At 37.8% G+C, this 14,337-nt stretch overlaps 2 protein-coding genes across 2 annotated transcripts; both read right to left on the reverse strand.

Annotated features, from left to right (window-relative positions):
- Positions 1-274: 274 nt before the first annotated feature.
- On the reverse strand, positions 275-14,073 carry LOC105274185 (uncharacterized). The gene is made up of 14 exons (XM_011317096.1): positions 13,836-14,073; positions 13,613-13,762; positions 13,404-13,521; positions 11,538-11,876; positions 10,601-10,851; positions 10,292-10,487; positions 8,505-8,653; positions 3,681-3,798; positions 3,373-3,546; positions 2,583-2,756; positions 2,277-2,515; positions 1,195-1,704; positions 518-727; positions 275-436 (listed from the first exon to the last, which is right to left on the reverse strand). Exons 1-12 carry the CDS (start codon positions 13,896-13,898, stop codon positions 1,528-1,530), a joined length of 2,148 nt encoding a protein of 715 aa, XP_011315398.1. The 5' UTR covers positions 13,899-14,073; the 3' UTR covers positions 275-436; positions 518-727; positions 1,195-1,527.
- Positions 5,167-6,245, reverse strand: LOC105274015 (uncharacterized). The gene is made up of 2 exons (XM_011316804.1): positions 5,464-6,245; positions 5,167-5,385 (listed from the first exon to the last, which is right to left on the reverse strand). Exon 1 carries the CDS (start codon positions 6,119-6,121, stop codon positions 5,510-5,512), a length of 612 nt encoding a protein of 203 aa, XP_011315106.1. The 5' UTR covers positions 6,122-6,245; the 3' UTR covers positions 5,167-5,385; positions 5,464-5,509.
- Positions 14,074-14,337: the final 264 nt, after the last annotated feature.

Raw genomic sequence — 14,337 nt, forward strand, 5'->3', positions numbered from 1 at the left:
AAAGTTGCTGGTAAAAAAGAGCACCAGGAGAAAAATGTACAGTGAAATCAATTCGAATGTTTTCATTTTCACTCGGATGAGTTTTAATTTTATTTCCTAGAGATCCAGCACTCGATCTCTTTATCGCAGTACCACAGAAATTATGGGACTGAAAAACCTGACGACACAGACCGAATATTAAAACAATATTTCAAGAACACATCAATTGCTTTAACACTGTTTAATTAATTCTTAATGATTCTTGTAAACCAAAATTTCAAATTTAAGACTCAGACTGAAAATTGATGAACCCAAAAAAAAACAATCAGTTATCCCTCGTTTAGGTTTCCTGGAAAGTGCAAAACTCGTTATTATTTCCGGCGAGAGAAGATTCGTTGAACAGACAATCGCTGACCGTCGGAGTAAATTCAACAGTAAATGTTTCTCCGTGCATGATCTAAAGTGAGAGAAGACCCAGTGATAAAGAGAGTAAATAAAGTAACGTGGAGACTCGTTGATTAGCAGATATCTTAATCACCTGTGTGCGGCCTAATTAAATCGTAACTCAATCAGGGGCAGCAGAGAGTCCTTAGGTGAGCATACGAATGAGATAAAGAAAGCCCAGAGTGAACCAGTGGTGAATATATTCGCAGTTTTACGAGTTCCTTTCCTCTCTCGCATTCTCCTACTCCTGAGCCATCGATTTTTCACATTTTAAATCCCCAGTGACTCCCATGGAGGGCATTAACTGTATTTGCAGATAAAATAAAAAGAACAATTAGTATCACCTAGTGTGCGGCACTCTCGATTCACCTTCTCAAACATTTTCATATTAAATTTACTGCTCACTCGATTAATCCGTCGCATGTATTCCGGAAAAGACTGAATAATATTTAATGAAAAAATGAAAATAAATTGCGAATAAAAAATTCAAGTGGAGGGCCCAGGGGAATTATGTCATTACGGCGTACTGAGTGCGATCGGAAGGTCCGGGCGGTTTTGCCCTTTTTTTCTTCTCGCTCTGGTCTCTTGTTTTTTTTTTTTTATTTTTTTCATAAATTATAGTCCCACGGACGCGTCATCGAGATAATACAGAAAAATGGGCCCGGTCTTCTCTCGGAAGCCATTGCATATATGTATGTGGTACATATATGTGGTGTCGAGGAGCCGAAATGTTTCGACGGTGTCGCAAATGCTCTCTCTTTGAATCCACACCTTTTATGCTCCTGTTGCCCTTCCTTGGGCCAATCTCGGGGGCTTCTTCTTCTTCTCTTTCACCCTGGGCTTTGATTCGCCCCCTTTTTTAAACGAGTCGCAAGATGAAGCCGTTGTAGACGTCACCAGCCGTCGGGCACATTCGTTACTCGCTGATATAATGAATCACTCAGGATGAAAATGCAACGGTTATGTCGTGAAATTCTCAGAGTGTTGGGTATGGCAAGGTAAGTGCTTCTTCTTCATCAATTTATTTTTGTATCATTCCATTATTAGATTCAATTGTCAAATGCTGTGAATAATGGATGGGTTTATTTGTGGGTCTTTGGAATACTATTCCAATGATCCTAGGATTGGTTTTTGAGATTCGTAAATTGATCTGCATGATTTTGTCGTCAATTCCTGCTCTTCTTGGGTATAGAGATGACGAATGTAGGATTGAACTCCGTTTCTACCGATTATGCATGGGAGGGACATGAATATATCTTTCTCCAGCCCGTGTTTGCATCCCTGAGGAATAAAATGAGGTCGTCAGTTTCACATGGAGAGAAAAATTCAAGGAGAATTACTAGAGGTAGAACGTAAAAATTAGGTTTCGAACTGTAATCCGCGAGCGGAGGGAAGTTCAATAAAAAGTGGGAGTTGGAATAGAAATTGGACGAATCGTCACGAGAATTATATCATTTGTACCGTAAAAATTATTCACCAGTCTGATGACGTACCGCTGGGTTGACAAGTCATTGCGTCATTTTTTCCCAATGATTGAGAAATTTTACGGAACAAAACGCAGAAACAATAGACCAGCCCCATAAAAATTGTTGAACGCTCATGAATTGTTTTTTTTTTTGAGGCACAATAAATCGAGAATTTTCAGTGAGATTTTACTTGTCCGGGTAAAATGACGTAACAATTTCATACCTTTCCGTAATTTTTACTGAATATTTCTCCCCGTGGAGTTATTCATAAAGCGGAAATGTTTCTGGATGCAAGAAAAAGTCTTCAAGAGTACAAGTTATTTTATAAAGATGAACTTTTTGCTGAGCACCAAGAAACATTTTCCCCGTCTTCATTTTACGACGTACTTTAATGAACGTTGATACTGTCATGGAAACTCCGGTATTTCTGACAACGGCATCAACAATTTCAGCAACACAAACTCCAGCTGCCCATTTGTTACACTTTCTCTTCATCAGGTCTTCATTGCTAGCAACAACTTTATTATGCACTTCACCCCATCCCTCAGGGTCCATTCGGCTACCAATCTCCCTGTTTATGTCCTTTAGCTGCATTCCCATCACCGAGACCGCAGACCACACGGGCACTGTAAAGTTATGCATAATTAAAGTGATTTACTCAACCTCAGTGAAGGAGTAGAAAATTTTAATTACCAGATGTTGGACTGTTTTCACCGATTACAAAAGCTTGAATACAGCTCGGTGAAATTCCAAGTTTCTCACCGATAAAGTACTGAAATCTACAGCTATCCAGGAAGGTACCAAGGCCAATCACACGATTGGGGGGAAATCCAGAGAGTCTCATGGCCACATATGAAAGTATATCGACTGAAAATAACACGAAAGTGATATTGCAAAAGAGTCTTTTCAATATATCCGATTATATCCCCCCATAATCTCCTCTTGGCGAGCGCTCTAAATTTTATTCAGTAATGACATTCCCCTCGGAATATTCCAGAAAGATATTACAAGTCAAAATATTATAACGTCAATATATTACTTCGCAAAAATATTAACCCGAAAAATGTTACAAGCCGAGATATCGTCATATCAATATATTATTTTAAAAAATATTACGAATGAAGGAATTATTATATGAATTGTTTACTGCGAAGAAGTATTATAACCGCAAAATATTGTTGCTAACAATTATTAAAGCTGAGGATTACTTCAGTGTACGTTAAGGAATCGATATATTTTTATTTATATATATATTTTTATTTATATATCGAGTGACACTTGTAGTGAGTGAAATTCCGGGGATTAACAATTATATACCAAATATAAAAATTGATTATGTATCTTTTCTTGTTCTTGTAATGTCTCGGAATAATGTGTCTTTTGAAATATTTTGAGGGAATATTTTTCGTTGTGGCTTTTTGAGGCAATATTTTGAAGTTGCGTTCTTCACCCAATACGCAAAAAAAAAAATGGCAAAAATTACCTGGACTCGTGACGATGATTAAAATACTATTGGGAGCGAACTTGCAAACGCTGGGAATAATGCTCTTGAATACATCGAGATTACTACCAAGTATTTCACCAGGTTGTTGATGATCCTGCTGTCTGCCACCTGCGGTGATGACGCAGACAGCCGCATCTCTGGCCGCACTGTAATCTGGACAGGTTAACATTACCGCTTATGGCTTCATCTTACCACCATGATACCTTCTTCTCGTGCAAGAACACTCGCTAGTTTGACCTTTGAACTTGCGTTGAGACTCTCATATGCTATCCTATACCTTCACTCACCTTTCGTACCAACAATCTTTGGATTACCCAGGAAAGCACCCGCGTGACTGATATCTTCAGCCTCTGCCCTTGCTAGTTGCTCATTGCTATCTATCAGTACTAGCTCTGAGGCGAGACGCTGAAAAATTGGGAAGAAATCCATCGAAAATGAAAAAATATCAAAATTTGAAAAATTTAAACTGTCAATTCAGGAAATAATGTTTTAAAGAACTTGTTAACAAAAATTTTCTAGTCATTAGACCTGATTGGGACCTTCTTCTTATATGATTATAACAAGATTTGTTGATTGATTCAATGAGATTAATTTATTTACAAATCGGAAACGAAGTGGTAATACGAGACAAGTCGTTTTCGAGTATTGACCACTCTTTGGTGAATATCTCGGAATCTAAGGATGATACCAAAATTTTTATTATAAAATTTTTTGTGGAGAAAATTGAGTTCTACAATAAATGTCATTATAAAAATTGCGCTATCTCCCTCAGATTCGGAGATATTCATCAAAAATCTATCGCGATACCACTTCATTCCTCAAATGTTCTAAAAAATCGGAATTGCATTGACAACACCTTCAAAATACAAACTATTTTCGTAAACAGAATGTAAATAAAACATAAAAGCTCTTGTTCTAGCTAGATCTAAATAATTTTGGATAACAAACTGCAATGGATCAGCGATTTGGAAAAACTGAGCCGTGACCATCAGTTATTCCTGCAAAATCTGATAGTCGATTTGAAAAATGAATAAATAAAAGTGTAAAAAATCTGCATAAATAAAAATGCGTGAAGGTAGCCTCAGTACCACATCAAACAAGCTGGTTCCTCCAATGTAACGCCATGCAATAATTCATTCCTGAGTAATTACACGTCCTGTACCCCTCTGGACCATGCTCTTGCCAATCGTATTTTTCCTGGTCCACTTTTAACTTATTTTCTATCCTCTTCAGTTTCTCCTGCTGTGGCACTCCTGCTGTGGTACCGATGGTACCCACTGCCGATCGTTACGTGTGTTTTCAACGGCACGAACTGTCGGCCATTCATTACAGAATTTCAAACGAGCATGCAACCCAAGGATTCGGTAGCGGTTCTTGTAACGCGTCGTGCATCTCAGCTCCACATATGTACGTATATGCATGAAGCATGTGCGTTCTCCATTTTTTGCTTCTTCCATTTTTTTTTTCTTTTTTTCCATTTTTGAGCATTCGCGGATGGAGCGTTGCATTTTTTTTTCCCCTCGGGATGAGCATGAATTCACGTGTAATAAGTCTAATCGCTCTTGTCTCCGTGGGGTCTTCATGAATCTACTTGTCGTGGAGAAAAAATTATCGTGAAATGTTACGTGAGGACGAGTGTAATCGCCAGGGTGAATTGTTATTTGAAGTGTTTTTACCGGAATAACAAATTATCTGGTACAGTATTTCCTTTTAATTCCAGAAATTTTTATTATTTCAAAAAGAATTTTTATCGAATAGACACCATTCCTGAATGTAAATAATTAATTAATTTACTGTAGGCCATTCTCCTACTGTAGATTTCCTCTCGTTAAGTAAATATATTTGACGAGAGTAATTATTTCCCCAGTGCTGATGATTTTTGTTTAAACTATCGATTTATCTCGAAAACCATCGATTCACCGTGAAAACACTAAGAGACTTCTTTTGTAGATAAATAAATTCTGAACAGAAAAGGTCGGATGATTGTTCCTCCTAAAACCAATAATTTCTATATTAATCAGTAATTAACTTTTACTTCTCCAGTAATCGATGTATTAGTGAGTTACTCACCCGTTGGTTCAACCCTAGACGATATTTAATCAACAGATGATACAAACTAATGACCACAATCAAAAAGAGGTACTCGTGCAAATCTACTCGTAAATTCTCGCTCAAGATAGGGCGAGGAAAATGGCGGCTCATAGGTTGTCAGAGGAATTTCACAGCATCTCCAAGGTGTTGAACACGAGTTTCTTGTGCTTGAAACTAATCTCGGTTGTTTACACTGGCAAAAAGATAGGATCTTCTTGGAGGGACAGGTGGTAAATGATGTTGGAGACTTTGGAACTGGATGTCTCTCATACAGCATCAGACGACCTCTCAGAGAGGGACAAATAGTCTTGGTGGACAAGTACCGTTGTAAATTAGGTCCTGGCACTGCTAATGGCACATTAAATGGCTTGAAATGTTGGTTGCATGTTGTGTCACCAAGTGATAAGCAGCTCGATGGATAAATTGGTGGTGTACGGCAGCAACTGGAGGCGTGAGCCGAAAATGGACGGACCGGGGAGAATTGGAATTGGATGCATTTTGGTGATACACTGTGGGCTCTTGTTGCCCATCCGGATGTACAGGCTGATGGACAATTTTCATACTTGGCAATTATACTCTTTATGCGGTCTGGTAGACTGAGACGTATGTTGGCACAGCAGGGAGTGCAATTGCTCATTGTTTTGGCCCTGTCAGGACCCGATTTTCACTCTTCATTCGACAGTGGGACGACATTTTTTTCCATATCCAATCTTTTTTCATTTAAATTTTGGGCTAACTGGTGCACATTTTAGGTGGGATTGTGGGGGGCGCACGTGAATTTTTTGACAGAAAATTTAACCTTTTTCTCAACTTCAATTTTTTTTTAGAGCCATAACGCATGTGTGTGATAACACGTGAAGAGATCGGGGTAATCAATCATTAGATTAATTCGTAATAAACTAAAATCGGCGAAATCTTATTATATATCGATAAATATTGATGAATTCTTAACGCGTGTTGCCTGGAATAAAAGTGACGATTTTTCGCGGAATCTTCACTTGATGTTGTGTAATTTTCTGGTAATAATTCCTGGGGATATCCAGTAAAAATTACTGAACAATTCGCGTATATTTCTTTTCTCGCGGTCAAATCGATCTTTGCAATTTGCAAATTTCTCAGCTAAATTCCGCGTGATTTGATAATACATAACTAACAATCGTCATTGCTCCTCTGAAATCGTCACGAAAGTGCCATTAAATGGAGTATAGATACCTCGAAGTAACGATCCGGGTCGTTAGCGTAAGTATATCGAGGATGTCCCGTTGCTCACCTTGCATCCGTTTTGTCACGACATTTGTTACTCCCTCTTAATGATGGACCGGACGGAAGTCCACCTAAAAATTATCCCACCCAGTTCCACTCCACCGGAATCGCGCGTCCACGATCACATGCCGATTACACATAACATCATACACACACACAGTCATTCCGCGAAAATTATAAAGACCACCTTCTCATACTGAGAAAATTGATCCTACAATTATATCCATAAGTCCCGCATACTCATCGTTATCTCCGATAAAAAGAATTAATTATCACTAATTAATTATCAATTACACGCCTCTCACACAAATTTTTCACTCACTTCCAAACTCAAAATCCATGCATAAATATTTACGTAAAAATAAGAATTTTTCTCTTTGCAAAATTGATACATTATTGTTGATACATTATTTATATTTTCCATAAGTTTTTTTGTGTTAACGACTGTTAAATAATAACTATATATTTAAACGTCAGTCCCATCGTAATTTTTTTAGGGGGAAAGGAGAATATTCTGAAGCATTTGATGGAATTTCCGAAAGAAAGGATAAACTGTGGATTTTGCTTGATTGAAAAATAAGAAGCTGGTTGACAAAGAGAAGTCTGAGAAGAACCGTTGGGACAAGAATTAAATTTCGTTGCTGGAGATAAGAGCCCCTGTTGGTCGTGGTCTTTGGTGAAAAAAAAACGAAAAAAATAAAGAATAAATAAAAGGAGAGAAAGACCTGCGGGTGCGCCCGGAGGACGTGTAAATGCTCGCCTTACGATCCGATAGTAACTTCTCTTTTCTCTGTCCAAAAGGGAAGCAGAATCCAGACACTTCTTTTCTTTCAGCATCCAATTTCCCCTGTTGGTTCATTAACATGAATACCCTCTCTCCCCTTTCCCCATCTTCCTCGGGGATTTGGTAGCCTGACTCTTCCTTTTCCTCTCATTTTTGCATCAACAAACAACTCCCGTCTGTATCCGAGTAAATCGAAACTCTCATCATCACTATTACCCATTCTCAAGAGAAAAATATTATCATTCTCAAATTTATCCCGACTTCATTAATTGGATTGAACAGAATTTTTTTAATGCCTCGCAGAATGGAAATTCGTAATTCTGTTGAGAAGTGGTGAACTAGGACGTGTATTTCTCTCGAAGCCAGTTTTTAATGAATATCTCACAATTGAAGAGAGATAGCGGATTTTTTGACTCTATCTTTTTTGTAGAAAAAGGTGAGCCCTACAAAAAAGGTAATCATAAAAATATCAGTATTTTTCTTCAATCCCGAGATATTTGAACAAAACTCATCTCAGGAAATGTGTGTTATTTTAGTTTAAACGTTAGGGAAATTTTCACTGAGAATTTTGCGTGTTAGGGTAATTTTTACCTCAACTTCACTATAATTATTCTGAAAACATTCCCCTTGGGTATTTTTTGTAAAAAAAAGTGGCGGTGTAAGTAAATAAAGTGGAATGATGAATAACGAGAGGGTGAGGATAGAGAAGTGGTTAGAGAGCATTCGAGTCTCAAATTACTAATGGCAATGACAGCTTGACTCCTGTGTCATCATGCAAAGGTCTCTTTTATGGGATTTTTAGTGCAGCCATTTGATCGAGCTATTTGGGTCAGTCGGAAGAAAATTGTATTGAATTACTCCAGTGGCTTCCATCCGACCAACGGGTTCTCTCACGATTATCAAGAAAGATTGGAGGGATTGGAGAAGATAGAATGATGAGATATCAGAATTGGTATCAGGATCGTGGGTTTACCTTGAATAATATCGACATTGCTGTTGCTATTCCCACATTTCCACTACCAACTATTGCGATCTTGACCCGGTGGACATCCGGAAGTTGATCCACTTGCTTCGTCAACAGATAAGTCGCTGTATTTTTGGGTTTCTCTGTCATCTTCAGTTATACCACTTAAAACACTGGAATTTTCTAACAACTGGAATTTTTTAATTGAGGTTAAATAATGAACAATTGTCGATCGAAACTACTTGGAAAAAATTTAAAAATGGAACTCCCTGGATTATCCTAAAATCCACTACTTCAATAACTCCTAAAATTACCTCATAATTACAATAATTACTCAATAATTCTTTCAGCCTTCTTAATTATTTTTCAGTCATTAACAAATCTAATAATATTAATATATGTAACTTTTCTTATTTTATTTAATTTCAGTTGATCGAATGATTTTTTTATTTCATCAATCCAATCATTTATTATTAATTACCTAGTTAATTTGAAATCGTATAAATAAACAAATAGTGATAAATTATGAGAACTAATTCAATCCCTCAGGATTAATCCGCAGAATAATATCTCGAGAACGAGAATTTTTATGGAATATTCGGTGTAAAGATAAAAAATTCCGGTAAATCAATTGACAATAGACAGGAAGCATATGAACCCGTATATAGTATATATGATCTATATACAGGGAAACTTGAGTCATAATATAATGACTTGTCCTCCGTTCTCCAGCTGGACACTAGAAGCACTTGAGAGGCACGAGCGAAATTTTTCATTTCCGCCGGAGTTCGCCATCGATTCCCATTTCAATTTATTTCATTTTTTTTGTTATCATCATCATCATCATCATCATCCCCATTAAATTTTTTTTTTCTCTACCAATTTTTATCCAGTGGGAATAAGAAACGGTTCTATAGCCCTTGATCGATCGCCAGATGCTCTATCGCGCAGGTGCGTGTCCCGATCTCTTCCTCTTTTATTCCTCATTCCTCTTTTATCCATTGGCAAAGGACTTTACGTATGGATACTAAGATTCTCATTTCCGATAGACTTAACCAACCAGTCGTACCCGCTAGCTTTCCATTCACTATTCACTAATTTGATTTATTTTCCACTGGAATTGAATTGTTTTCGATTGTATTTCTTTATTTTACCTTTTACAATGAATAGTCGAATGTACATTATGCAATTTCTTGGGAATAAGAACAGGAAAGTAGGGAAAAATGAAGAGGAATTCAATGGAAGGGAAATTGAATTCAGTAGTAGAGCGGTAATGCGAGATAAGATTATTCTGATGATATCGATGAGAGAAGAAACTTTGATGGGAATTTCGTTGGAATTTTAAAATATGTCTGACAAGTTCTCCTGCGCCCGTTAGTCTTCATAATGATTACTAAATATTCTGCAAGTGAATAATTTTTTGGGAGATAATGTCCCGATGATTTAAAAAATACAGAGTGAAAATGAAATAAATAAATGATCAAACTCCATCAGTGATAAAAATCACGATTAGGAATTATAATTCTATGGATAATCCTGCATTTTACACTCTTTCTTTTTCTCTTTCTTTCCTAATTTTAATATTTCCGTTTCTGGAAAGATGATTTATGATTTTATTTATTTATTTTATTTATTCCAGATAATTACAATTGAATTTATATTTAGTACAGCCAATGCCTAAAGCAACAGAATGCAAGAAATATCAATGAAAATACAAAATAGAAATGGAAGAAATCCAATGACTTAAATTGCCCAATGGAAAAATATGATGTGAGAATTTTGACGAACGAATCAGCTCGACTCATCATCATCGCGTGACTCCTGGAGTATGCCACAATCACGCAGTGTATTTCGAATAGCATCAGCACATGCCTGAACACATGACTTCTCCTGGTCAGTTAATTTCTGTCTAACAGTTTGATGAACGCCTTCTCTACCAAGAACACATGGTATCGACATGTAGACGTCCTTGTCGGTGCCGTGAATGCAGCTCTGGGGTATAGAAATGAAAATCAAAAGAGATAATAAAAAAATCTAAAAGCTCTTCGGCACCTAGTGAATCACTCATCGATCGTGATCGAAGCCGAGGAGAAAAGAATTCTTACGTGGATGTACGTGGAGACCGGGATTACGACCTTCGTGTTTCTCAGGATGGCATCGACAATCTGGGCTGTGCATATACCCAGGCACCAGGAGCTTGGACCGTTCTCACCCTTTTCACCATTCAACTTCGATTCTGTCTCGTTCATCGCATTCGTTACCTCGTACCACCGCTCTGGATCACTTGTCTCACCCATTCGTGGATTTATATCACGGAGTTTCATCCCGGCTACGTGAACACTTGACCAGACTGGAACTGAATTGCGAACATCGGAAAAAAGTTGGCGCAAATTACTAGACTATTTGGGATTATTCAACTATCCGTGGATATCTCGGGATTGAAGAGAAATAGGAAAATTTTCATTACTATCTTTTTTGTAGATCGATTTGTGGACCAGAGAAAAGATTTTTTCTGAAATTTCGATATCTGTCGTCGTTTAGGAGATATTCGAAGATAATTGGAGCTGAAATCAACGCAGATGTCCATTTATCGACTCATCAATTAAAATTGTTACTACAATGATACATCACGACGGAAATAATAAAGCTACTGTTGATATAAAACAAAGAAGACATATGTTCCATCGAAGAAAAATAAATTGAAATTGAAAAATTGAATATTTATCTTCACGCATTGACTGCGATAAAATCATATAATTCTTGAAAATATCTTCCTTTCTGAAAACGAAACACCAATGACGCGGAAACAGAGGAAACTCTTTATTATTTCCTCTAAAAATTCCTCGAGATCTTGACTGATTGATACCTCAATAGGAAAACCCAACATCCAATTTAACATTACGTCACGGCACGTGATAAATCAAGAGTTTGCATAACACGATAACCCGGATAAATGTTGAAAGATCCTTAATATTTTGAAATAAAAAATAAAACAACTTATTCCACAGAGCGAGGTGAATCGATCCTCGACTGATACTTTACCTGAAGTCTCTCCTTGAGCTCCAATGCTCATACAGCTGACGGATGAGTTGGCAAGACCCAGCCTCTGTCCCAGATAATACTGGAATCTCAGGGTATCGATTAAAGTGCCACTTCCAAGGACTCGATTCGATGGAAATTTTGACAGCTTCCAAGTGATGTAGGACATGACATCAATGGGCTGAGTGACAACCAGCAAAACAGCACGACAAGCAAACTTGGCAATGGCAGGTACAATTTTCCTGAATATCTCGACATTGTGGCGGATATTGGGCCTCTCCAGTGGGCCAGTCTCACCAATAGCTATTACTACAACAGCTGATTCCTTCACCATGGTTATATCTGTTAAATAAACCAGTGGTAGTCAACAAAAATAAACATAGAGTTGAGACAAAACGAGGTGGACTTAATGAAGACACGAGGAGATTAAGATATTCTAATGTCCCTTTCCAACGGTATTTGAGAGAAGCTGTTGAAGAAATCGTGTGTATACATTTTCATTCCGAGAATACTATCCCCTTGGTCTTTTTCAATCCCACCGAGGATTTTACAGGCTTCCTCACATTGTCAACCGTGAAATCATCATTTTCGTCACGAACTCTGATCTAGATACGCTCCAATGTTTATTTTTCTGTTTCAACATCGGAAAACACCAGTAATAATGGGGTTTCTGGAATTCCCATGGTTTTGAGGAAATTTCAAATTTACTTGACACTTTTTTTTTTGGGGTACGCCAGGTAAGAAACTGATTAAGATATTCGGGATATTTATGGGACAGGACGAACCCTGAAGATTTAGTTTTGCATCAACTGGTGAATCTCGCATAAATTAAAAAAGGCAACAGTATGAATAATAAAGAATTCCACCTGAGATATTTGGAAGGGAGATTGTGCGATTAAATTGTTCTTCTTTCACAGGGGATCAGACTTTTGACGATTTCCGTCGTTTCAAGTGCTGGATAAATAGATCGGTATAAATAGGTAATCCGGATGATTCGAGGGGGGAGATAAAAGCTGTAGCTTGTGGGGGTTTTCTTCAGGTATTGAAGAGGAAGGAGGAAAGAAGAACGGGTGAGAGATCGGTTGACGAGATTAGTGAAGAATGAGTGGGGACGAATGGACCTGGTGAGCGTGTCTTTCCATCGTCCGAAGAATCGTGTCCTGACCACTGAGCTGTCTCTCTGCCTTTTTCCACGTAGATAAACCCTCGACGCGACGAGCGTGATCCGTTAAAACGACCAATCCTGCACCCGTTGATAGGACCAAGCCCTTGGAATTAAAAATAAACACCGGGGAATCGACATTCTTTATTTCAAAGTCATCGACGAGCTGGGGAAATGCAGGTGGACCCCTGTCAGGTGTCATTTGTCGTTTCATATTAGAATTTTGGGATTTTCAGAATTTCGGAAAATTCAACAGCTTGAGGGGCTGAAGAAGATTGAACAATTCATTTTTCAGGGTGAGGGATGAGGGGAGAATAATTAGAGAAGACATTAGGAATCCATGGATTGATTATAATCAATTATATAGTTAAATTATGTAGTTAATATTATATTATATCAATTACAATTAAAAACCGTCTCAAAAAAATTTCTCATTCATCCAAAAAATTCGAGAAAATTGCAATTTTTGTATTGAATCATACGTAATTTCAATAGAAGCTTGAGTTTCCCATGCATCATAGATTGTACAAACATTGATTAGTACCTGTACTTTTATTTAAAAGAAAAGAGTTCTTAAAACCGCTCCTTTCTGTAATTGTATAATTTCCCTCATTGCGATGTACCCAGGGGAGTAAAAAAATGTGGATAAAAAAAATCGGGAGAAACAGGTGAATGAGCTTGAGGGAAAAGATTTGGGGAATCCTTACCGGCTGTACCACTGACCAACGGATTCCCCAGGAAGATGCCAGCGTGCCGGATGTCCTCGGCCTCGGCCTCCGCTCGTGCCGCATTCTTGTCGATCAGACAGACTTCGCTCGCCATTCTCTGTGCCATTTTGCCGACAGATTAATTGCGGTAATTACCCAATATTTTTATGTATCCCTCTCTTATATTGTTATTTTTACCATTCACATACTTGCATGAGGATAGCAATCGCACAGGCAATGCCAACCTTTCCAGTTCCAACGACCGATACCTTCAGCCTGTGAGGATATGTATCGCAGGGGCTCAGCTGATTAGTAATCAAAGCATTTTTCGTGGTCGTTGTTATCGGTCCCCTGTCAACCTGCAGTGAAAATCCCACGTTAATAATAATCATCAGGAAAATGGAAAACATGGAAATTCTCTTCACGTTTTACCTGTGAGTCATCCGGAGTTTCAGGGCATTTTGCATCGGCATTGACAGTAAGCTCTTCCTCCATCTTAACCTATTCGGGTGAAAGGAATTCTCTAGGCGATGAAAAATAATGGGAAATGCCGTGTTGCATAATTATTAGACTCTTGGATAACAAAATACTTCATTCACACTAAAATTTTAGACCGGACGTCGTCGATGATAGGATTGATCATTTGGATTTAAAAAAAAGGATTACCGTCTTTTATTTTGTTTAGGCGTTTTTATAAAAAATAATATAGTTAACGCCCTCTTATTGGTCCTCCTCTCGTTAGAATTTATTCGTTTTTCTCAGTACCTGGAATTAATTAAAAAATCAATCGAAAGTGAACCCGCAACACATTTCTTTAATCACGCACCCTCGTTACTCCACCGTTACACCAAAACAAATCGGGTGGTCCATCGTTTATTCTCAACCTGTTCTCGTATACGCAATCCAGTTCTACTTATCTCGTTATGCATATTAG

Source organism: Fopius arisanus, unplaced genomic scaffold (assembly GCF_000806365.1).
Source record: "Fopius arisanus strain USDA-PBARC FA_bdor unplaced genomic scaffold, ASM80636v1 scaffold00009, whole genome shotgun sequence".
Classification (NCBI taxonomy): domain Eukaryota; kingdom Metazoa; phylum Arthropoda; class Insecta; order Hymenoptera; family Braconidae; genus Fopius; species Fopius arisanus.

Bases quoted from the DNA above. Each gene is read 5' to 3' on its own strand.
- LOC105274015 (XM_011316804.1), bottom strand. From the start codon at position 6,121: ATGAGCAATTGCACTCCCTGCTGTGCCAACATACGTCTCAGTCTACCA.
- LOC105274185 (XM_011317096.1), bottom strand. From the start codon at position 13,898: ATGGAGGAAGAGCTTACTGTCAATGCCGATGCAAAATGCCCTGAAACT. The intron at 10,488-10,600 runs GTAAGAATTCTT...TCTATACCCCAG, and splicing joins CGGTCTCCACGTACATCCAC to AGCTGCATTCACGGCACCGA. The intron at 8,654-10,291 runs GCTGATTCGTTC...TTTAAGTGGTAT, and splicing joins ACGCGATGATGATGAGTCGA to AACTGAAGATGACAGAGAAA.